The 24,880-nt window shown below is 46.4% G+C and overlaps 2 protein-coding genes across 2 annotated transcripts in view; one reads left to right on the forward strand and one right to left on the reverse strand.

Annotated features, from left to right (window-relative positions):
* The window catches only part of RBM17 (RNA binding motif protein 17), a 241,413-nt gene that overhangs the window by 160,176 nt on the left and 56,357 nt on the right, over positions 1 to 24,880 (reverse strand). The gene's annotated exons all lie outside the window — the stretch shown is intronic.
* Positions 1,148 to 24,521, forward strand: IL15RA (interleukin 15 receptor subunit alpha). Its single transcript, XM_030217193.1, has 6 exons — positions 1,148 to 1,526; positions 13,811 to 14,005; positions 16,713 to 17,057; positions 22,856 to 22,888; positions 22,984 to 23,056; positions 23,430 to 24,521. The coding sequence occupies exons 1-6, from the start codon at positions 1,439 to 1,441 to the stop codon at positions 23,581 to 23,583; spliced, it is 888 nt and encodes a 295-aa protein (XP_030073053.1). The 5' UTR covers positions 1,148 to 1,438; the 3' UTR covers positions 23,584 to 24,521.

Here is a 24,880-nt window from a genome sequence, read left to right on the forward strand (position 1 = left end):
GTGGGTGAGTGGATATCCCTCACTGACTGGACGCAGTTCTGAGAAGCCCCCTCACCCCCTCAATCAGAGATCTAAGGGGATTCTCCAGCTCCCAAAGCCACTCCAGTAATAGGTGTATGTTTAACAAGGCTGCCCTATGTTAATTGCTTTGTGCAAAAATTATAGGGACAGGCTTATGAACCTCCACGTGTATACGCAGTGGTGTGCTGGAGCGGGCTCGCGAGAGCCGTTTGTTAAGTTTTTAAGAATTTTGGGAGCCGGTTGTTAAAGTAGGCCTCCCCATGGCTACTTTAACAAGTGACTCCCAAAATGTGGGCTTGGGCCCCTCCTGAATTCTCTTTTACTTTGCTGGCAGTGATGCTGGCCCCACCAGCCAAGTAAATAGACTGCCGCTGCTCCCCGCTCCTTGTTTCTGACTCTGAGCATCAGGCTGGGACTTTTCATGCAAGCGCAAGAAGGTTCCATCATGCTGCTCAGAGCCAGAAACAAGCAGCAGAGAATGGTGGCAGTCCATTTATTGGCTGGTGGGGCTCGGCAAAGGTATGCCTAGCATGCCCGCACAAGGGAGGGGAGAGAGAGGCATGTATTCCCCCCTCCCCCCAAATTTCAGGGCCGGAGAGAGAGCCCCTTGTTAAAATTTTACCAGCACACCCCCGTGTATACGCTGGAAGAGAGGAGGGAGAGAGGAGACATGATAGAAACATTTAAATATCTCAAGGGCTTTTATGTACAGGAAGAGAGCCTTTTTCAAATCAATGAGGGGGCATATGACAAAGTTAAGAGGGAATAGGCTTAGGAGTAACCTAAGGAAGTATTATTTCACAGAAAGGGTGATGGAGGCGTGGAAAGGCCTCCCGGTGGAGGACAGTGTCAGAATCTTAAAAGCCATGGGATAAGCATGTGGGACCGCTTAGGAACAGGAAGAATTAAGGGTTACAGAGGACGGGCAGCCTGGATGGGTCATTTGCATATTTTCAAAGCTAGGGAACTTTGGCAGGCTTAAGTGCTTTGAAAATCTGCCGTCATGTTCTCTGTTTCTATGTAACATCAGCTGCAGCTTGTCAAGTGAAATTCATCATGCCCCAGCCCCTCCCTCCCTTCCTGCTGTCACAGGCAAATTAAAACGTGTTTCTCAACACCGGCCACCAGTTCATTCTTCTAATAAACCACCCTAACTTCGCTGCCCCCTCTCTCCAAGTCCATCTCCCCTGGCGACTGCAGAAAAGAAAGTGAAAGCGGAGCCCTTTGTGCAAACTCAGCCTCCGAGTCTCTGGAGCCCGTGGGGTCCAGCAAGCAGGGGCGGGAATGGGACCTCAGCCGCTGCTGCCCTGCACGGGCGGAGTTGCCCCTGCATGCTGCAGGCCTGGCTGAAGGGCTCTTGGCCGAGATCGGGAGAGGAAAACGGCTGCAGGAAGCCCTAAGCCCCCCCTCCTCCCCAATGGCCCCCGGAGCTCTGCTCTGTGCCCTCTTCCTCCTGATCCTCCTGTCCCACCTGGGTCTGCAAAGCCAGCCGTCGCCGCGGCCAGGTAGGAACAACTCCTCTCCCTCTCCCTCTCCCTCCCCCTCCCTCCTTTCAACAGCGACCCAGTTTCTCTTCCTTCTGTCTTCTACGCCACCCACCCTGTATAACTTTTTTTTACCCTCTTCCTTTCCTTACGCCATCTCTGTCCCTTCTTCCTTTACCTCGCCCTGTTCCATCCCCCCCCTTTCCTCCATCCCCCGACCGCACTCCTCCTCCTCCTCCTCCTCATAATGCAAGGTTTAAGGAGACCTGAGAGATTAAAGTCGCACCTACCTAGTTTCTGAATTTTACCCCCTCGTTGGTCTGCACGAAACAAACACATCGGGGGGAAATCAGTAGCATAACCAGGAAGTTTTTACAGGGGGTGCATCTCTCTCCCCCCCTCCTCCTCCTCCTTGTGCTGCCCGCCCTTCCCCACCTTAAAATCACCCGGCAGTGGCAGTCGAAGGCAGCCTGCTCACTTACTGAACTGTCCCACCCACCTGAGGGCAACCTAGCCTAGGGAGTGCTGCTGCAGCTGAGCGAAGACGTGGAGAGGATTTTTTTTAGCCGGGGGGGGGGGGGGGAAGTGGGTGGGCACCAAATGTTCTCTCCCCCACATCAAAAAAATATCTCAGCTGGTGGGAAAATGCTTCTCTCCAGTCTCCACCTTGGTAGTCTGTAGCAGGCATGCACTGAAAACTGAGCATGCAAAGGTGCCAGTATTGTGGAGAGCAGCATTTTCATTACCATGTGCTACTAGTGGGTGGGCCTGAGCCCTTAGTGGGTGGGCCCTGGCCCATCCAGGCCCACCTGTGGCTATGCCACTGCCCTCATATGGATGGGCAGCTTGGGTAGTCTATGTTCAAAAGTTATTTAATCATGCAGGATTAGCCTCCAGGCTCTTAAATTGCTTGGGGGGGGGGGGGGTATATTGCGACAGGATATCACCACTTAACTGCCAGGCCAGTGATTCCCAAACCTGATCCTGGACTGGAGGCACCCCAGCCACTCAGGTTTTCAGGATATCCACAATGAATGGAGAGATTTGCATGCCTACCTCCGCTGCATGCAAATCTGTCTCATGAATTTTCATTGTGGATATCTTGAAAACCTGACTAGCTGGGGTGCCTGCAGGAACCACTGTGTTACCTTGAAAGTCTCAATTTTGTGGGTGGTCGGGGGGGGGGGGGGGGGGGAGCAGAGTCAGCGTTTTATGCAGTGGCTTTGATCCTGGTGAACTGGGGTTGATTCCCCCTGCAGGTCCTTGTGACTCTGGACAAGTTACTTAACCCTCAATTGCCCTAACTAAAGACAAAATAAGTACTTGCATGTAATATGTAAACCACTTTGATTGTAACCACAGAAAGGCAGTATATCACTACTACTACTTAACGTTTCTAGAGCGCTACTAGGGTTACGCAGCGCTGTACAGTTTAACAAAGAAGGACAGTCCCTGCTCCAAGGAGCTTACAATCTAAAGGACGAAATGTCAAGTTGGGGCAGTCTAGATTTCCTGAATAGTCCCATCCCCCTCCCCCCCCCCCCCCTCCATGTGCCAGTACTCAGCACTCAAAAAAGTTAGCTGGCCAAAGTAGACCACATCAAACTCAGTCCTGTCTTTGGTTTCACTTAGGCAGTTAAGTGCTACCCTGCTGCACAAACCCAGATATTCGATGTCAGGGCTTGGTACTGACCACCACCAGTTGAATATTTACCCCGTGGTCTTATCTGCTGTCATTTTCTATGGTCCTCTATGTTTCTGTGTAATAATTTACGCTTTTAAAACAGTGGGCCTGGATGAGCACAGGCCCACCACACTGCTCTCGCCTCTCTTTCCTCCATGGCATCCTGGCATCTACCCTCCTGTCTCTGAACCCCATCTCTCCTCGGTGTACCTTTCAGGTGTCCCCGGTGCTTGCAGCAATGCAATTTTGCTGCTTGTGTGCTGGCCGCTTCCATCTGCTTCTTCCCTCCCTCGCTGACATCATTTCCTGTTTCCTGTCTGGCGGGATGCAACAGATGGAAGCCAGCGGGCCCGGTGCAAGCATCAAAAACGAATCACTGCAGGCACCGGGGATGCCTTTAAGGTACAACAGGGAGGGACGGGGTTCAGAGACAGGAGGGAAGGGAGAGATGTTGGATGCAAGATAGGTGAAAACCTTTAATTTTTGTATCTCCAGGAAGCCGGGGGGGGGGGGGGGGGGAACGTGGAAGGGCCTATCCAAAATACTGGGTCTGGCTATGCCACTGTTTTGAAGTCGCTGTCCTTAGGTGCACTGTCCTCAAAGTGAAAAAAGGAAACGGGCAAAAATTGAGCCCTCTTTTCTTTCTGACTTTAGTCAACCTGTTACTGTGCAGGAAATTAATGACAAAGCAACATACTGAAATCAAAAGTTGCATTCCAGTGGGGTATACCAATGTGGAGGAGAAAAGGCTTCAGAACTTTCACAGCTCTGTGCCCCTCTGTCTTGAAATAATCATTTAATATTGTCGTACAGTGATGGGAGTTATAAACGCAAGCCAGCTTATTTTCGAAGGAGATCGCCGGCCAAATCGGTATAATCGAAAGCCGATTTTGGCCGGTGCCAACTGCTTTCCGTCGCTGGGATGGCCAAAGTTCCCGGGGGCGGGTCAGAAGGGTAGCGACGGCGGGACAGGGGCGTGCTTAAGAGATGGGTGCCCTCGGCCGATAATGGAAAAAAGAAGGGTCCCTGGCGAGAATTTGGTCCACTTTATTTGGTCCCTTTTTTTTTCAGGTCCAAGTCCCAAAAAAGTGCCCAAACTGACCAGATGACCACCGGAGGGAATCGGGGATCACCTCCCCTGACTCCCCCAGTGGTCGCTAACCCCCTCCCACCCTCAAAAAAACAACTTTAAAAACTTTTTTTGCCAGCCTCAAATGTCATACTCAGGTCCATCGCAACAGTATACAGGTCCCTGGAGCAGTTTTAGTGGGTGCAGTGGACTTCAGGCAGGTGGACCCAGGCCCATCCCCCCTACCTGTTACACTTGTGGTGGAAAATAGGAGCCATTCAAAACCCAACCCGAAACCCACTGTACCCACATGTAGGTGCCCCCCTTCACCCCTTAGGGCTTATGGTAGTGGTGTATAGTTGTGTGGAGTGGGTTTTGAGGGGCTCAGCACCCAAGGTAAGGGAGCTATGCACCTGGGACCAATTTGCAAAGTCCACTGTAGTGCTCCCTAGGGTGCCCAGTTGGTGCCCTGGCATGTGAGGGAGACCAGTGCCCTACGAATCCTGACCCTTCCCATGACCAAATGCTTTGGATTTGTTCGTTTTTGAGATGGGCACCTTCGGTTTCCATTATTGGTGAAAACCGAGGGCGCCCATCTACAAATCCGGCGATCTCAGCATTTCGGTCTACCATCTTTAGTGTTGACCTAAATGTTGAGATTTGGGCACCCCCAACTGTATTATCGAAACAAAATATGGGACGCCCATCTCGTTCGATAATACGGTCGGCGCCGTCCTCGGAGATGGGCGCCCCCGGTCGAAAATGCCCCCTCATTGTCACTGTGATGATATTAAATGTTGGGCCCTTATTGTGGAATGCTCTGCCGCAGGCATTGTGGCCGTGGCGTTCCTGGGGGGGGGGGTGGTGGTGGGTGCGGCCTGCCTCGGGTACACGCCGCTGGGGGGGGGGGGTGCCTCGCGCGCCTGTCCATCGTTCGTTCCATGCTCCCTCTGCCCCAGAACAGGTTACTTCCTGTTCTGGGGCAGAGCAGGAGCATGGAACGAATGACGGACAGGCACGCGCCGCACCCTCCCCCCCCCCAGCGGCGTACACCCCGGGGGGGGGGTTCCTTCACGGGGGGGTCCTTTCGCCGGGGGGGGGGGTCACGCTGCATCCGGGGGGCGCTGCATCCGGAGGGGGGGCGCATCGGCGATCCGCCCCGGGTGTCAGCCCCCCTAGGAACGCCACTGCATTGTGGGCTGAGGATCTCAAATTACATGAATCATTTGTTTACTGTTTCTAGAAATAGTAGGACTAGGGGGCACGTAAATTAGTAAATTTAAAACAAACTGGACAAAATATTTCTTCACTCAGCATGTAATTAAACTCTGGTATTTGTTGCCAGAGAATGTGGTAAAAGCAGTTAGCTTAGCAGAGTTTAAACAATTTCCTGAAAGAAAAGTCCATAAGCCATTATTAAGATGGACTTCAGAAAATCAACTGCTTATTTGTGGATAAGCAGCATAATATCAGTTTTACTGTTTTGGAATCTTGCGAGTTACTTGTGACCTGGATTGGCCACTGTTGGCAACAAGATACTGGGCTTGATGAACCTTTGGTCTGTCCCAGCATTCCAACACTTATGTTCTTATGTTAGACTAGAGCAGAGGTGCCAGATGTATTTGATTTAATTTTAAGCAGGTATATCCTACCTGTGCATGTGACAGTGAGTGTCATTGGAGCATAGGAACAGCTATACTGGGTCAGACCAATGGTCCATCTAGCCCAGTATCCTGCTTTCAACAGTGGCAATCAAGGTCACAAGTACTACTACTACTATTAAACATTTCTATAGCGCTACTAGACTTACGCAGCGCTGTACAAATTAACATGAAAAGACAGTCCCTGCTCAACAGAGCTTACAATCTAAATTGGACAGACGAACAGACAGCTAGGGGAAACCCAAATAGTAGCAAGATTCAGGCTACCAATCCCAGGGAAACAGTGGCTTCCCCTTGTCTATCTCAATAGCAGACTGTGGACTTTTCCTCCGGGAGCTTGTCCAAACCTTTTTTAATCCCAGATCCCCTAACCACTGTTACCACATCCTCCAGCAATGAGTTCCAGAGCTTAACTATTCGTTGAGTGAAAAAATATTTCCTCTTATTTGTTTTGAAAGTATTTCCATGTAACTTCATTGTGAGTCCCCTGGTCTTTGTAATGTTTTGAAAGAGTGAAAAATCGAGGGGAGGAAGTGACGTCATCGGCAGAGATGGCTGCCTAAGTTTTAAGCTCCGTCGGAGCAGCAGAAGAAACAGAGAATTTCCCCATAAATACCGCGATCGCAACCGCGAAATCGAGTGGTGGAGATCGGGGACCGATGGCGACTCGCAAACGCCTGGAAAAATTTAAATTTATAGCGGATCAGCGGGACGGAGCGGCGACCTCGAGCCGCACACCGCGCAAAGTAAAAAACAAAATGGCGGATGCGGACTCGGGCTCCGAGACTGAGGGTTTGATGGAGCAGCAGGAAAGCGAATCCGAGCTATCCAAGCAAGAGGTAGCGAGATGGTTTAAAGCGCTCAAAGCGGAGATGGTGGCAGTGCGGAAAACGATTAAAGATGCAGTGGCTGATATTCAAAAGGAGGTGAGAGACATCGGATCCAGGGTGGAGCAGGCAGAGGAGGTGCTGGAGCACGTGGAGGGAGACATAGTGGAACTACAATCGGAAGTTAAAGCACTGCGTGCAGAAAAAGAAAAAATGCAACTGGACCTGGAGGACTTAGAGAATAGGTCCAGGAGGAATAATTTAAGATTCAAGGGGGTCCCTGAAACAGAAGAGAATATGGACTGTGCCAAAGTTGTTAAAGAAATCTGTGCAAATATTCTGACAGCAGCTGAGGAGGCACCAATATCTGAGGAAGACACTGTGATATTGCTAGATAGAGCACACAGGAGCCTGGGACCTCGAAGAGATAAGCAGCCCAGAGATATAGTGGTATGCTTTAAAGACTATCGGATTAAAGACATAATCTGGCGCAAAGCACGCAAGCTGGGAGAGATCCCGTGGGACAATCAAAAAGTATTAGTGTTCCAGGATCTGGCTCTGGGGACATTGCAAAGAAGAAGAGAGTTTCGGGATCTGACCAAGTACCTTCAACAGTCAAATTACAGATACCGCTGGGTGTTCCCTTTCGGCCTCCAATTTACAGTGGAGGGCCAGACGCGGCGAGTAGCTACATTGAAGGAAGCGTGGAAATGTCTGAAAGAGTTGGGGTGTACTAACATGCCTCCAGAGGACGAGACAGGGAACCCAGGCACTACAGCTAATGGACGGAGAGGAACTTCCTGGCAGAAGGCGGGAACTAGTAAAAAATCTGGTCCACGGAGGCCTGACAAGGACAGAGTGCCCTGAAGGGAAGTATGTGAGACTGCCGGTTCTAGTCAGATAAAGTTTTAAGCTGCAAGAGGCCCAGAAAGGTCACAAGGCGAGCTTTTATTGGAAATATCCAGTTTTGAGTAGAAATGTTGGTTGTTTAATGCACTGCACTGTTTTGCTTTAAGAAAGAGTTTGTTACATGTTGGAGGCTGGGGAATGAAGGGCTTAGGGGGAGGGGGGAAGGAGAAACAGGGAGGTTTGTGGGCGACAGCTCTGGCGAGGGGTTATTTCCTCAGGTCTCTAAGCTGGCGGATAGCAACACCGCTCAGCAACAAAGGGGGGGGGGGGGGGGGGGGGGGAGGGTTGAGGGTGGGGACTTGGAACGTGAATGGGTTAAATTCACAAAGGAAAAGAAATCTGGTGTTTCGGGAACTACGGAAAAGTGGCTGGGATATTGCCCTGCTGCAGGAGACACATATTAGGCGCAGGGAAGCCCATCTTTTACATCAGAAGACATATAGTGAATGTATAATGCATTTTGATAAAAGAGGGGGTAAAGTGGGTGGATTAGCCATCTATATTCGACGAGGGGTTGCATTTGAAGTTGAAGACATTTACAGAGATGAATTGGGACGATGCTTAGCACTTAGAGGGCGACTGCACGGGACAGCAGTGACCATAGTGAATATATATGCGCCCAATTCAGGACAGGGAGAGTTCTTTGCACATATTAAGGAGGAGCTCCTTCACTTTCAAAGGGGGGGAATGATTATGGGGGGAGATTTTAACATTTGGAATACTGCCAGTGATCACTCAAAGGGGTCCACCACTCCACATATGTCCCATGCGCGGAGGCTGAAGTCGCTTACCTCGACATTGGACTTACTGGAGGTGTGGCGACTTCTGCACCCGACTCAGAAGGCATATACATTCTTTTCACATCCTCAAGGTTCCTATACGAGGATCGACATGATATGGTGTAGCCGTTCATTTTGGGAACATATTAAAGATGCAGATGTGGGATCTATTTCCATCTCAGATCATGCTCCAGTGGAAATAGACCTGAAAGGGTTGGGAGTAGAAGGTAGGCAGCGATACTGGCGACTTAACGAGGGGCTCCTAGGAGAGAAAAAGGTTTGTGAGGACATCCGTAAGGTGATTAAAGATTATTGTACGACGAATGATATAGGGGTGGTTTCAGAGGGAACATTATGGGATGCTTTAAAGGCAGTAGTACGAGGGCATCTAATTAAATGGGGGGCTAGGAAAAAACGAGAACGGGAGGCTAAGGAACTGGAGGCCAGGGAGAGGTTAGCGTATTGGGAGAACCAACATCATGAGGGGGGTACGGAGGAGGAGCTGCGGGAGGTTCGCAAGTGGAGGGGGGTTCTAGATCAAATACAAGTAGAAAAGGTGGAATTTATGCGAAAGCGCCTCCAGCACAAATTTTTTGAGTTCGGGAATAAATCGGGGAAGATGTTAGCTAATTGTCTGCGCCACAGACAGAGAGATTCACTGATCACGAAAATCAAGGGACAGGGTGATCAGCTGATGTATAAAGACAAGGACATCAGGGATCAATTTTTGCAATTTTATCAAACATTGTATACGAGTGAATTAGGCGTTGAAAAAGACGAAATTAGAAGAGTACTGCACCATCTCCATTTACCTAAGCTATCGGAGGTGGACTGCGCAAAATTGGAGGCTCCCTTCCATATAGAAGAGATTAAACAGGTTATTAAAGGGCTTAAAGGGGGGAAAGCCCCGGGGGTGGATGGGTATTCTGCCAAGTTTTATAAGATATTTGTTGGAGAGGTGGGTCCCCTATTAATGAGAGTGGGGAATGCATGCTTTCGAGGATGCTCACTCTCAACCAGTATGCATGAAGCGGGAATATCATTAATCCTGAAGCCAGGCAAGGATCCATCAGTCTGTGGGTCATATAGGCCAATTTCATTAATCAATTTAGATGTAAAGATTTTATCCAAAGTCCTTGCAAATAGGGTGGGGAAGATATTACCAAAGTTGATACACCCAGATCAATCAGGGTTTGTAGAAGGGAGACAGGTGGCTGACAATATACGTAGGGCACTTCATCTTGTCTGGGAGGCCCAACAACGAGGGAGGCCTGTGGTATTGTTAAGTACAGATGCCGAAAAGGCCTTCGACAGGGTGGAGTGGTCTTATCTTTGGGAAGTCATGAAACATCTGGGATTTGGGGAGGGCTTGATAGGATGGTTACAACGCCTATATGAGAGACCCATAGCGCGGATTAAGGTGAATGGGGGCTATTCGGAAGCTTTTCAGGTAAAGAGGGGGACAAGGCAGGGCTGCCCGTTGTCTCCCTTGTTATTTGCGTTGGCGATTGAACCATTGGCGCAAAGGATAAGGGAGATGAGAGATGTAAAAGGAATTACAGTAGCTGGCAGAGAACATAAGTTGGCCTTATTTGCTGATGACATCCTATTTTTTGTTATGAATCCAATACTGACCCTTCCAAATCTAGTAAAGGAGCTAAATCAATTTGGTAAGATCTCGGGGTATAAAATTAATTACGATAAGTCTGAAGTGCTGGGGGTGGCTATTTCACAAGATCGCCTTTCTGAGGTTATTAGGGGGTTTTCGTTTCGCCTTAATAAGAGGAGTATTAAATATCTAGGGGTTCAGATACCCGCGGATCTGAGCCAACTATACCATCTTAACTATGATCCTTTATTTCAACAGGTTTGTAGAGACATGGTGGGTTGGAAAGGGACTTGGTTATCTTGGTGGGGAAGAATAGCCTCAGTACAAATGAATATCTTGCCCAGAATCCTGTTCCTGTTTCAGACCTTGCCCATACAGATACCTAAAAAAGAACTACAAAGGATACAGAGGGAGATTTTGAAATTTATATGGGGGGGCAGAACACATAGATTAAATAAGAAATTGATGTGGAGGTCGGTGGACCTGGGGGGTAGAGGTGTACCAAATTTGGAATGGTATTTTTGGGCTGCACAGGTGAAGTTTGTAGTGGCATGGAGTCAAGAGTCTCCATCGGTGGTGGCTCTATTAGATCAAGGAATGGTAAGGGGACATAATCTAAAATCAGTTCTCTGGGCCTCAATAGAGACGAGGCTATATGGAAAGATGACAATGAACCCCTTTGTTAAACACTTGTTGTTATTATGGGCCTCCTTTAGAACACGGTTTTGGCAGAATAGACACACCTCCACATTAGCACATATAGGGGGGGAACCAGCTTTCCCAGCAGGTAAGGGACATCGGGTCGCGGGCTGGTGGGCGGATGAGGGGCTGTTATGCTTTAGAGATCTTTTAGATGTCGGGGAGTTAAGGCCACTAGATGAGATTCAGGAACAATGTGGGGGTGGGGCAGGGGATAGTTTCTTCTATCTACAAGTCAAACATTACATGAGCCAACAAGGGTGGTTGAGGAGGGATCCGGAAGATTATGAAGAATTGGAAAATTTGTGGGGGTCCTTGGGGAAAATGGGCAAAGTTATCTCCTTGCTGTATAAATTTATTAGAGGTCGATCTTTTGAGAAATGTAATTACATGATGCAATGGGAACACGACCTCCAGCAGGAATTTACGATAAATGAGTGGAAAGCTATAGTAACAGAAGTTAAAAAAGCTTCAAACTGTGTATTGTTAAAGGAAAATGCTTTTAAGGTATTGTCAAGGTGGTACTATACTCCACAGCGTTTACACGCCATGTTTCCCCTGGTCTCCTCACTCTGTTGGAGATGTGGTGATGAGGAGGGGACTTTTCTCCATATATGGTGGTCTTGTCGTATCCTGAGACCATTTTGGACATTTGTGACGAAAAAAATCTCTGAAAACACGAATACGCAGTTCAAGTGTACGCCACAATGGTGTCTGCTCGGACTGGGTAACAGGAGAGGTAATAAATGGCAGAGGCGTCTTAAGAGGATGTGCCTAACAGCGGCTAAGAGTGTCATTGCTCTGCATTGGAAACAGCAAAGAGCACCATCACAACTGGACTGGATTTTGAAACTCTCCATGGTTGGAGAATTTGAGCAGCTTACGGACAAACGAGTGGGCATGTACAACCCAGCTTCTGAACTGTGGTCTCGATTTCATCATTTAACCCAAGCAGGACAGTTGGAGTAAGGGGGAGGGGGGGGGAAGGGGAGAAGGGGTGGGTGGGGAGGGAGGGAAGGGAGATATATCTGGGATAAAAACTGTTCATGACTCCAATGTTTGTATTGTGATGTTACTCAATAAAATATTTAAAAATTAAAAAAAAAAAAAAAAAAAAAAGAAAAATCGATTCACTTTTACCTGTTCAGGATTTTGTAGACCTCAATCATACCTCCCCTCAATCGTCTCTTTTTCCAAACTGAAGAGCCCTAACCTGTTAAGCCTTTCCTCATATGAGAGGAGTTCCATCCCCTGTATCATTTTGGTCGCTTTATTTAGAATTTTTTCTAATTCCTCTATACCTTTTTTGAGATGCAGCGAACAGAACTGAATGCAATACTCAAGGTGAGATCACACCATGGAGCAATACAGAAGGGCATTATAATATTCTTGGTCTTATTTAACCATTCCTTTCCTAATAATTCCTAGCATCCTGTTTACTTTTTTGGCTTCCACCATACACTGAGCAGAAGATTTGCTTACAGTGGAGGCGAAGTATACAAATCTTGCATATCTCATGCATTTTCATTGTGGATACCCTGAAAAACTTACTGGTTGAGAACCATTGTAGTAGTGTGATCTGTAGCAACAAGCCACTAAATCCCATCCTCAAGAAGATCCCTAGATTAAAATTGTCATTCATACTGCTTTTTAAAGCATGAGATCCATCAGGAAAGAGAAATGGGACTTGATATAAAGCCTGAGTTTTTTTGCAACTACATTCAAGGCGGCTTACATATATTCAGGTACTTATTTTCTACCAGGGTCAATGGAGGGTTAAGTGATTTGCCCAGAGTCACAAGGAGCTGCAGTGGGAATTGAACCCAGTTCCCCAGAATCAGAGTCCACTGCACTAACCACTAGGCTACTCCTGCACTAGCAACATTCCGTGTAGAAGCCTGCCCTTGCAGTTCAGCAACGCGGCCGCACAGGCTTCTGTTTCTGTGAGTCTGACGTCCTGCACGTACCTGCAGGACGTCAGACTCACAGATACATGGAATATTGCTAGTGGAATAGCAACATTCCATGTAGAATCTCAAATAGGGAAAGGTAAGGGACTTAATATACCGCCTTTCTGAGGTTTTTGCAACTACATTCAAAGCGGTTTACATATATTCAGATACTTATTTTGTACCAGGGGCAATGGAGGGTTAAGTCACAAGGAGCTGCAGTGGTAATTGAACCCAGTTCCACTCCACCACATAGGAAAAAAGCTAACTGAAAACTGCAGCCAGGAACTGATTCACAAACAAGAAACTTTTAACCAGAAAAATGTCTGTCCTCCTCCCCCCCCCCCCCCCCACCCTCTTCAGACAGGGCCTACATTAGGGCAGGCAGCCAGGGCAATTTCTCTGGGCCCCCATGTCACAGGGGACTCCAAGCCAGCCTGAAACAGAAGCAGGCGTAATTTGTAGGTGTCCTGCCTTCAGCTACCTCAGAAAACCAACAGGACAAACCATCTGCAAAGTCCAAAACAATGGCACAGGACCAAGCAGATCAGGTTATGCCAGAGGTGTAGCCAGACAACAGATTTTGGGTGGGCCTAGGCAAGAAGTAGGTGGGCACCAAGTGTTCCCTTCACCCTCTCCCCCCACCAAAAAAAAAAATGATCTCAGCTGGTGAAAAAAACGCTTCTTTCCACCTTGGCAGTCTGTAGCAGGCATGCGCAGGTGCCAGTATTGTGGACAGTCGCGTTTTTGTTACCATCAGGTTGAAGTCTTCAGCTGGTGGAGCTTGGGATCTGCACAGGCTACCGCTAAACGTGTGCTAATGTTGGGTGGGCCCCGGCCCACCCAGGCCCACCTGTGGCTACGGTAACACTGCCTGCAGAGACTCTGTTTTTTTTTTTTTAAGCTGATGCTATCATCTTCAGGATGTTTTAGTCAAACCATAGTGGCGATATTTTTCGGTGCCAGCACTTAGAGCCCCCTGACGCAACCCTAATGTGGGCGAAACACAGCCTGTGTCGGGCAGTTTGAATTTATGTTCTTCCCATAAATATTTGGTTTGACTTTTTTTATCTGGTCTGCTTGGTCTGTGCCGTTTAACATGTTCCATTTCTATGACAGAAATATGTGGACATCCAGAGATGGTTACTAACACCAATACTTTCGAAGACGAGGATTTCTCTGAAGGACGGAAACTGAGGTACGCATGCCAAACTGGTTACAAGAGGAAAGCTGGGACCTCCAGCCTCATTATCTGCAAGAAAAACGAAACGAGTGGGAAAATGTACTGGACCGTGCCGAATATAACATGCATAAGTAAGTACAAGATGGCTTTTTCATATGCATGAAATAAAGGGCCTTCCAGGTCTAAACAAGTTCCCGGGGAGGGAGGTAGTTAATCTGTTTGCTAGTTCTTACATACCACTCCCCACCTCAGACAGTTTGAAAATACCTGGCGTCACACTCGACCGCAACCTTACTCTTGTGAGTCAAATAAACTCTGTAACAAAGAAAATGTTCTATTCAATGTGGAAGCTCAAACGATTAAAACCTTTCTTCCCAAGACCAACCTTTCGATACCTAATACAATCAATGGTTCTAAGTCGTGCAGATTACTGCAACGGAATCTAGGCGGGTTGCAAAGAACAACTCGTAAAAAAACTCCAGACCGTCCAAAATGCAGCAGTCAGGCTGATATTCAGCAAAACACTCTTCGAAAGCGCCAAACCTCTTTGTGAAAAGTTGCATTGGCTCCCAATCAAAGAACGGATCATCTTCAAAATCTGCACCTTAGTCCACAAAATCATATACGGCGTTGTCCCAGGATACATGATAGACCTTATTGATCTACCAATAAGAAACAAAGTCAGACTGTCAAGATCCTACTTAAACCTACACTACCCAAATTGCAAAGGACTGAAATACAAAACAACTTACACATCCGGCTTTTCCTACATACGCGCACAACTATGGAATGGCCTCCCAAAAGCCCTGAAAACAATCCACGACCACCTAAACTTCAGGAAATCACTATAAAAACCAACCTCTTCAAAGAGGCCTACCCCAGTGACCCCATGTAAACCTCTTCACCCAGCAACACAGCATGACTTTGACCGTATTGGACAACACGCAATCTTCATCCCTCCCGACCCTCCACATATACCTCATACGATCACTTTTCAACTTTGTACTTGTTATCAACCGAATGGGCAAATGCCTTTGACGGTACTATGTAAGCCACATTGAGCCTGCAAATAGGTGGGAAAATGTGGGGTACAAATGCAACAAACGAATAAATAAATTAACAGTTCAGAGTGGTTAGCTTGGGGAAAATCCACTGCTTATTTCAGGGATAAGCAGCATAAAATGTTTTGTACTTTTTTGGGATCTTGCCAGGTGCTTGTAACCTGGATTGGCCACTGTTAGAAACAGGATTCTGGGCTTGATGGACCTTCGGCATTACTTTTGTACTTGGGATTCTGAATGGAATGTTGCTACTCTTTGGGGTTCTACATGGAATCTTGCTATTCTTTGCAGTTCTTCATGGAATGTTGCTACTCTTTGGGTTTCTGCAAGGTGCTTGTGACCTGGATTGGCCACTGTTGGAAACAGGATACTGGGCTTGATGGACCTTTGGTCTGTCCCAGTGTGGCAATACTTATGTAGCTAAAAACATAGGAGGAACACCGCAAAAGCGGAGGACCGTGTACCACTATGTCAAAGAATACCAAAGGAAGGAGTAGTGTGATCAGCAGTTCCATAGAAAGACAGCAGGCTGAGGAATATAATGGAAAACAATCTTTTTTTTTTTTTTCTTCAGGATCCGACACAGCACTGTGTTTATTTATTTTAGTGCATTTCTACCCCACATTTTCCCACATGAGCAGGCGCAATGTGGCTTACAATAAATCAAAAAGCCTACGTCAGGGATCTATAAACAATTGACATACATTAAGAAAATACAAATATGTGTGTGTATATAATAAATACAAACGGTCAATTAAAAAAAAAATTAAAAAAAGACTTATCTCTTTGAGAAAATCTACTGCAAGGATCAAAACACATGAAGTCCATACACACTAATAGATACGCATCAATACATTCTCTTCTGAATTCTCTTCCCCCATATCTTCACCACTCTTAAAACTCTACCCACAGACAAAATTGTAGACCTTTAGGTTCCCTGATACTGTTTTATCGCCCTCTCAATTCCCCACTGTTATATTCCATTGTTCTATTCCCTAATGATGTTCTGTTCCTAAATGATATCCTGACTTTACTCTGTCTTCCCATAACTCTTCACAATGTAACCCATAATCGTACTGCAACAAATTGTATTTCCATCATTCACAATGTATTGTAAGCCACACTGAGCCCGTAAATAGGTGGGAAAATGTGGGATACAAATGCAAATAAATAAATAAAATATAAAAACAAAATAAATAAATAACCGAATGAGGAAAATAAGAAGTGGCATAAGGAATGTCAAGTCAGATGCAAAGCGCTGATAAGACAGGCAAAGAAGGATTTTGAAAGAAAGATAGCGTTAGAGGCGAAAACTGATAGTAAGAATTTTTTTTAGATACATTAAAAGCAGGAAACCGGCAAAAGAATCGGTTGGCCCGCTGGATGACCGGGGTGTAAAAGGGGCTCAGGCACAATCCTCCCGCACTTCTACCCCATGATCAGAGAGAATTGTGTGCTTAAATTTGCATGCAATTATCTCTGATCATAGGTGCGCTAAAGCCCTGCACTGTTCCAGCGCTATTGTTAGAGCACTGTTTGGAACAGCGTGGGGCTTTTGATCATCTGCCTGTGAGGGAGGTGATAAGATCAGAGATGCAGTAAGGTCTGTGGCACTGTAACAGGATAGGAAAACGGACATGACATGTCTGGTCGTTATCTGCTCTCGTATTCTGTGTCCACCTTGTCTAGAAACCAAAAAGCATCTGTATTACTACAGTTAGGAATTCTGCAATGTTTTTTTTTGGATGAAATTAAGAACTGTGATTTATTTCACTAGGGGATACATCACTGGCATCTGCAACAACTGCTGCCTTTGTGGAAGGTTTGCCAACCACAAAACCTACTTACCTGACAACAAAGACTTTCCCTCCATCTCCTACAGACATCATCACTCCACGGCCGACAGGCTATGCCTCTCAGCCGTCGAGGGCAAGCTCTACTCAAGCGATGACAAGAACGTCTGTAGTCCCAAGAGAAGCCATCACTCCATCAACAACAGCAAATGCTACCTCCTGGCCCCCGACGGGCCCCAGCTCTCTGCCCATGGAGCAGAGCACACCACAGCCATTTACTGAAGACAGCTCCCCGTCGAGGATCGCAACCAGCAGCTCTGCCCTTCAAGGTTGGAAAGTTCACTTAAGAATATCTGCAAAGCCCTTTAACAGAGAAATAGACGTCCCATGGACACTACAGTGCTGTAGCACAGAGAGCTACTACTCATGGGGGCCCTTTTACTAAGCTACATAGGCGCCTACGCTCGACAGTTCGGAACTACCGCCCAGCTACCACGTGGCACGGGTGGTAATTTAATCTTTTACGCATGCCAGAAAATTTCTGGCGTGTGGCGCTAACCGGGCTTTAATCGGCATTATAGTCACACTGATGAATACCACTCGGTTAACACATTTTATTTGTTACATTTGTATCCCAAATTTTCCCACCTATTTGCAGGCTCAATGTGGCTTACATAGTACCGTGAAAGCGTTCTCCAACTCCAGTAGAGAAACAAATACAAAGTGATGTTGTAATCGAATAATGTTCATATGTTACAGACACATTGGGAATCATAGGGAAGGAGAGTTATATAGTGTTCATTACGAGCTTTGGTTACGTTGTGTTGTAGGGTTCAGGCACTTAAGTTGGGTTGGTAGGGTATGCCTTTTCGAATAGGTTGGTCTTTAGTGATTTCCAGAAGTTAAGTCTGGCTGCTTTGTTTTGAGCGGTCTGAAGTTTCTTTATGAGTTGCTCTTTGCATCTCGCATAGATTCCATTGCAGTAGTCAGCATGGCTTAATACCATTGATTGTATCAGGTTGCGAAATGTTTCCCTCGGGAAGAATTTTCACGCGTTTGAGTTTCTGTATAGAGTGGAATATTTTCTTGGTTGTAGAGTTCACTTGGCTCTCGAGTGTAAGGTTACAGTCGATTGTGACCCCGAGCATTTTCAAGCTATCTGAGATAGGGAGGGTGTAATCTGGGGTGTTTACATTTATGGGTTTGTTCTTGTTGTGTTGGGATGAGAGGATGAGGCAATGTGTTTTTTCTGTGTTGAGTTTTAATTGGAATGCATTTGCCCATGAGTTCGTGGTATTCAAGCTGAGCTTGATTTCGTTGGTGATTTCTGTCAGGTCATGTTTGAAAGGAATGTATATTGTAACTTCGTCTGCATAGATGAATGGGTTGAGGCCTTGGATGGCTAAGGACTTTGCTAGTGGGGTCATCATTAGGTTGAAGAGGATAGGTGATAGTGGTGATCCTTGAGGTACTCCGCAGTCTGCTTTCCACGGTGATGATATGTTTGAGTTTGATTTCACTTGGTATGTTCTGGTGGTTAGGAAACCCTTGATCCAGCTACGTATATTTCCACCAATCCCGAAATAGTCTAGGAGTCTTAATATTATATTATGGTTTACCATGTTGAATGCACTAGACATGTTGAATTGGAGGAGAAGTATGCTTTTACCTGTTGCTATTTCCTGCTTGAATTTGGCTAGGAGAGTAGTTAGTACTGTTTCAGTGCTATGGAGGGGGCGAAATCCAGATTGTGATTCATGTAATATGGAGATTTTGTTTATGTAATCAGTAAGTTGTTTGGTTACCATACTTTCCATCAGTTTGACTGCTAGTGGGATGGATGCTACTGGGCGGTAATTGGTGAGTTCATTTATATTTTTCTTGGTATCTTTTGGTATAGGGGTGAGTAGAATGTTACCATTTTCCTTAGGGAAGAGACCTTGTTGGAGCATGAAGTTTAGGTGGGATGTGTGAAGTCTGTTATGAAGTGGTCAGGGGGTGGATTTTATTAGATAGATGGGGCAGGTGTCCAATTTGCAATGGCTCGCATGGGTAATTGTTTCGGCCGAGAGGAGAGTGAAGTTTAACCAGGTTTGGTCCACTGGGTATTCTCCTAAGGTTGGGTCCAGACCATTGATGAAGTTTTCGATATTGGTAGTGTTCTGAGGAAGTGTGTTGCATAGTTTTACAATTTTTTCATTGAAGTATTTGGCAAGTTTGTCTGCCGTTGGGATGTCTGTATTGGTTGTGGTGACCAAGGTAGTGTCTAGTAGTTTGTGTACGAGTTGGTATAGTTTTTTCGTGTCTTTGTAAGCTGGTTCTATTTTAGTTTTATAATATGACCTTTTTGGTCTGTCTTATTGCGTATTTGTATTTTCTTTGCAATTGTTTCCAAGCGTTGAGTGTGTGATCATCTTTTATTTTTGTCCATGCTCGTTCAAGCTTCCTGGTTTGTGTTTTTAGTTTTTTCAGTTCGTCGTTGAACCATGGTATTGAGTTATGTCTTCGTGATGTTCTTGTTCGTAGGGGTGCTATTTTGTCTAGTATGCTTCTGCATCTTTTGTCCCATTCAGAGAGGTAGTTTATGGAGTCTGTATGTGCTGTCCATTCGTTATTGTATATCTGCTGCCAGAATGTTTTCGGGTCTGTTTAGTCTCTTGTGCTGTAGGTTGTATGTTCTTGTATATGGTATGAGCCCTTCTTCCGCCAATTTAGGGATAGGTTTAGTTTGTAGTGATCGGTCCAAGGTGTTTCTGACCATTTAATGTCTGTTATTATCAGGTTCTGGTCTGTGAACCATGTGTGTGCTCTTTGACGTGGGTTGTTTGCATGCGTGGCCATTTGAGATCCCATAGGTTGAGGAATTCCTTGCATTCACATGCGTTGGTAGAGTTTGGGTCTTCTAGGTGAAGGTTGATGTCTCCTAATACTAGTATATTGGAGTTGGTAATGCAAGTATTTGAGATGAAGTCCGTGAAGTTTGACTGGCTTTCGTTCCAGTTACCTGGTGGTCTGTAGAACAAGACACAGTTCAGGTGATCAAGCAGGGATTTGTTGTGGATTCTGGATGAGGCAATTTCAAGTTGGGATGTTATGGACTCGGCAATGGTTTCGGTGGTGAAGTGGGATCGGTAGATTAATGCTATACCTCCGCCTCTCTTTTCCTTTCTGGTCCAGTGAGTGATTTTGTATCCTGAGGGGCAAAGGTCAAAGATTATGGGGTCCTCTTGATCATGGATCCAGGTTTCGTTGATGAAAATTAGATCAAGGTTTTCTGATGTGATCCTGTCTGTTACTGTTGTTTTGTTTACAACGGATCTGGCGTTGATGTAGCCCACTTGAGTTTTTTGGTATGGGGCTTCTAAGTTTGGTGTTGTGTGGTTGTTATGACCTTTCTTTCTGTTCTGTTGGTGTTGTCCGCATGTTGGTATTCTTCCATTGTTTTGTTTATTGTCAGTTTGGTGGGTTGTGGGGTATCTGGACAGTCTTTGATAATTGTGTAATATCGGTATGATGTTGTTTTCTGCGAGTGGGGTGGTCAATGTGGATCAGTGATAAAGAGTAGATTACTAGGAGTGATTTGATGGTATTCATTTTGGATTGGCACAGTTTGGGCTGGTAGTAGACCGTGTACAATAGGGAGGGGTGAGGTTCTTATTTAAATTGTCTCCTATCGGCTAATTGTTTTCACTGTGAGGAGACGGTCTCATTGGAGTGAGCAGTGGCACACCAAACACACCTGGGTCACTTTCTTATCGTGGGTTTCTTTAGTGAATAGATGCAGATATTTTACTCACAGTCAGATGTTCAGAAGTGATGCTCCAGGGCGCAGAGACTCCGTAATTCTGAATGCTGTATCTGTGGTTTGAGGTAGGGGTCTAAGGGAGACAGTTAAATTGCAGGACGAGAACAATTTTTGATCAGGGTTGGGTGGCTGGAGAGTACTATATCTTCATTGGAGAATGTAGGACGCAGGGGTTCCATGATACGAGCGAGTGTGGTTAGCAGCCCCGGGTTACCACTGCTGGTGTGCACCGGGTCACCTGGGGCCCATCTTGTGGGCACCTACGCCGCTGCGTTCCGTGCTTCTTTCGACTCCGCGTCTGGCGATGCGAGCACGTGGCGCCGTTGTCAGGGTCCTGGTGGTCGCTCGTCACTGCTAAGTCAATGGGTGGCGGTAAGGTGTCAGGGCCAAAATGGACGCATGCCAATTTTCATTTTGCCGCATGTCCATTTTCAGAACCCCCCCCCCCCCCCCCCAACAAAAAAAAGCCTTTTTTGCAGGTGCATTGAAAAATGAACCTGCGCGCGTCCAATACCTGTGTCTACACCAGCGCAGGCCACTTTTCGGCACACCTTAGTAAAAGGACCCCATAATTTCTCAGTATTAAAGAAAATTCCACTTTTTAATATTAGAAGTGTTTTGTAGTAGTAGTTTTCACTGAGGCAAAGTTGATGGATGCTCACGTAACCTTTTACTGAAGTGCATTAGATTTTTCAGTTATTGCCCTAATGCCATAAATCAACGTGTGATAATTGCAAATGTAACACAGCAGCTATTGGGAGTAGAGGCTGACTGAAACCAGCGGTTTTGGTTCCAGCCACAACAGAATCCACAGCTGAAATTCACCACTTGGTTTCGGCTGAAATGGTGGCCCCGCCCTGCCACAAATCCGTCCCCCTCAGCCAGCCTCCCCCCCCCCCCCCCCCCCCCCCCCCACCCGAGCCACCCTTGGAAATGGCATGAGCAGGAGCGACTGGGGATTGCTCCTGCCCATGGTAGTTCCAATCCCAAAATGGCGGCTGCAACCTCCCGTGGCAGCTGCAGAGGGCGGGGCCACGGTTCGGTTTCTACTGAAAATGCAAAGGCATTTTCGGCCAAAACCTGAACCCAGATTTCGGGTCAGTTTCGTGCCGAATCTAAAACCGAAGCCAAAATTCAGTCGGCTTCTAATTGGGGATGTGCCCAGCACTTCTTTTGCAGGCCAGACGTTAAAGTGTCCATTAGCATGTGGTACCCTGGTCGCAGTTAGCATGGATTTACTTAGCATTTGCTATTTAGGAGGCACTAATTGGATCTGTGTTAACTGAAAAATTGTCAGCTCATGGTAGCTGATACGAAATAACTGCAATATATTCTCCTCTCCCGTTCTCTGCCTGTGTCCTTAACGGGTAAATTAGAGTGTTTTCAAAATAACACAAAACCAGTTGGCATGCTTGGACAGCTATTAACGTGTGCTAGTTCGTCTGTTAACCCGCCTCTTCCCTTTATTGCGGCTGCCTGAGCAAAACAGGAAGTTACTTCAGGCGGCCGCAGTAAAGGGAAGAGGCGGGTGCTGTGGCGGCAGGGCAGCGTATGGAAATCGCCTCCACTGCTGGGTTTGGAACATCACCATGACGAAGTAAAATGCCCGGAAGGGGGTTATCTTGGCCCGGTGGGGTGGGGGGGGGGGGCGGCGTGTAAGCTCTGCCTCAGGCAACATCTTGCCTTGGGCCAGTTCCTGGTCCTGTGGTAAGTTCCAAATTTATGCATGTTACCTGCGCACTAAAATATTTTAAAAATGTTGTTGGAGGAGGCGTATGAGAATTGCTGTCGGGTTTGGAAAACACCAGGAAGCCGCCACCCCCCCCCCCCAAGATGCCGCTCCTGAAGAGTGCCGCCTGAGGCCCCCGCCTCAGGTGGCCTAGTGGTCGGGCTGCCCCTGTTCCTTAAATGGCTACTGCTATACGTTTAGTTTTCCGAGATACAGCGTTCACACATACATCTAGGTTGCAAAATCAGCACTTCTATGCATAAGAACTGACGTTTGCAGGGAGAAGCTTCTAAGTGATGCCTGCTCTTTTTAGGAACATACACTTTTTTAATGTTTGCTCCCACTTCACATTTCGGGACATACACCTGTGTTTCCCCATGGACCTAGGCGTATTTTACAAAAAGCTCCGTGTTCAGCAGGCCATTTGTAAAATAGCCAGGAAATTGTGAACGTCCCGGCTTGGTCTTCCAGTTTCTGATGTAGGTGCCCCGTGCAACATTGGGCTTCTCGTTTTATTGTACACTGCTTAGTCCCTTGTACTTGGGAATATGCGGTATATCAAGTCTTATTAAACATCTCTTTAATTTTTGCAGAGGCAGATCCATTGAAACGCTTGTATTCCCTTGGTAAGAGTTCAGTCACATTTATTGGCATTCATCCTTTTTTTCTGTGCCGTCGTTTAAAGCCCAACATAAAACTTCCGTGTGCTCCTGTTTTCCAGGTGGTTTGGGTGCCTTGATCGTTGTCCTGATTCTTGCGTTACTGGGAATCTGCGTCATTTCACAGACACGGGTGTGAGTATTAATGTCTAAGGTCGTATCAACAAAATGTGACCCAGCTGTACTTTAGAAATATTTAGTAAACCAGGGACGAGACTTTGCCGTGGTCTAATCAGAGATCCAAAAATCACGTAATAATGCTCAGGAAATCATCTTGGATATTAGCGCCGGGTACATTCCAGCGTTACAAAAATAAATACATTTTTGTAGCGCTGGAAATGACAGCGTGCTGGTGGGGGGGGGGAGGGGGGAGTCCCGCCGGGCTGCTGTGGTAGCCTGGCGGTACTTACTATTTAGGGAACGGTAAGCCCGCATTGGGCTTTACCGCCACTTACTAAAAGGAGCCGTGAGTATCCTTAATATTCTTCTCATTGTATTTGTTTGACAGGCAGCGGCATGCCACGGTTCAGATGGAAAGACCGACGGACCACGACACATCAGAGGAATCCGAAATGACAAACATGCTTGCAGTTGCTTTCCTTTCACCAGACGTTCCAAACCAGAACATCGGAGAAAAAACCAATATTGTAACCCAGTGTTGAGCAGTTGAGTTCAGTCATTCTACCATTACAAGGTCTGCTTTCCCGGCCTCTGCGGCAAGGCATTTTAACGAGACCCGCCATGCAAAAGAAATTATCTGCACCAAACGGCAGACCTCGGGGACGACTGCCCTTGCGTTATGATGTCCACTCCTGAAAGCATCCCCTGCTTGTTCAGAGTACTTTTTGTTTTACAGCAGCTGCGACTATCAAGCTTTAAGCCATAGAAGGACCTCATTCAGGGAAATGCAAAAGCCTCACTTTTTTAAAGAAAATGATTCACGTATCTGAGGATCCGAAACAAAACCTGCCTGCATGGGAGACAGAATAAGAACACAGACTCCAGTCGCACCCAGGCCCTGCTTCCCTTGCTTGCCAACGTTTGGAAATGATTTGGAAGAGGGACAGGGAAAGTGTGACTTAGCCATGCCCACTCCCACTGAATTGCACTCCAGCAAGGTGAACTTTCAGGGTGAATTGTTTCACTTCTGACCTGTGAAGCCAGGAGCAGAGAAAGCAGATGTCTGTGGTCAGTGTTACAGATTTGGAACAATAAAACAGGAAGCAGTGTGTCATCAATACTGGACATTAAACAAAAAAAGAAAAATAGGAAGCATTCCAAATGGATTTCTCTTCTACTGGAGAGGTCAGCATAAACTTTATACATTTGTCTGTATGGCAACAGAAGAGCAGGATCAAACTCATACAGTGTCTCTGCCAAAGCAGCTGTGATGTGGGCTGCTTGCAGCAGTGGGATAATCTTTTTTTGGGTTTTTTTTTTTTGTCTACAGTAAATAATTATAATTTTGTTTTGTATCAAAACAGCTACTGGGTAATGTGGCAGTGGCTTGAACTGGCATAGGATAATAAATTTATTTCTTGCGTATCTTGCACTTGGGAACAATACTATCCCGGAATCTTTGCTAATATACATTTTTTTCAAAGTCTAATAACAGATATACAGTAATTAATATTACTATAATACTTTTAAATACATACAGTGGTGGAAATAAGTATTTGATCCCTTGCTGATTTTGTAAGTTTGCCCACTGACAAAGACATGAGCAGCCCATAATTGAAGGGTAGGTTATTGGTAACAGTGAGAGATAGCACATCACAAATTAAATCCGGAAAATCACATTGTGGAAAGTATATGAATTTATTTGCATTCTGCAGAGGGAAATAAGTATTTAATCCCTCTGGCAAACAAGACCTAATACTTGGTGGCAAAACCCTTGTTGGCAAGCACAGCGGTCAGACCTCTTCTGTAGTTGATGATGAGGTTTGCACACATGTCAGG

Source organism: Microcaecilia unicolor, chromosome 10 (genome assembly GCF_901765095.1).
Source record: "Microcaecilia unicolor chromosome 10, aMicUni1.1, whole genome shotgun sequence".
Taxonomy (NCBI): Eukaryota; Metazoa; Chordata; class Amphibia; order Gymnophiona; family Siphonopidae; genus Microcaecilia; species Microcaecilia unicolor.

Coding starts and splice junctions, on each gene's coding strand:
- IL15RA (XM_030217193.1), top strand. CDS start 1,439: ATGGCCCCCGGAGCTCTGCTCTGTGCCCTCTTCCTCCTGATCCTCCTG. Junction 14,006..16,712: donor GCCGAATATAACATGCATAA/GTAAGTACAAGA, acceptor TTATTTCACTAG/GGGATACATCACTGGCATCT. Junction 23,057..23,429: donor GTCATTTCACAGACACGGGT/GTGAGTATTAAT, acceptor TTTGTTTGACAG/GCAGCGGCATGCCACGGTTC.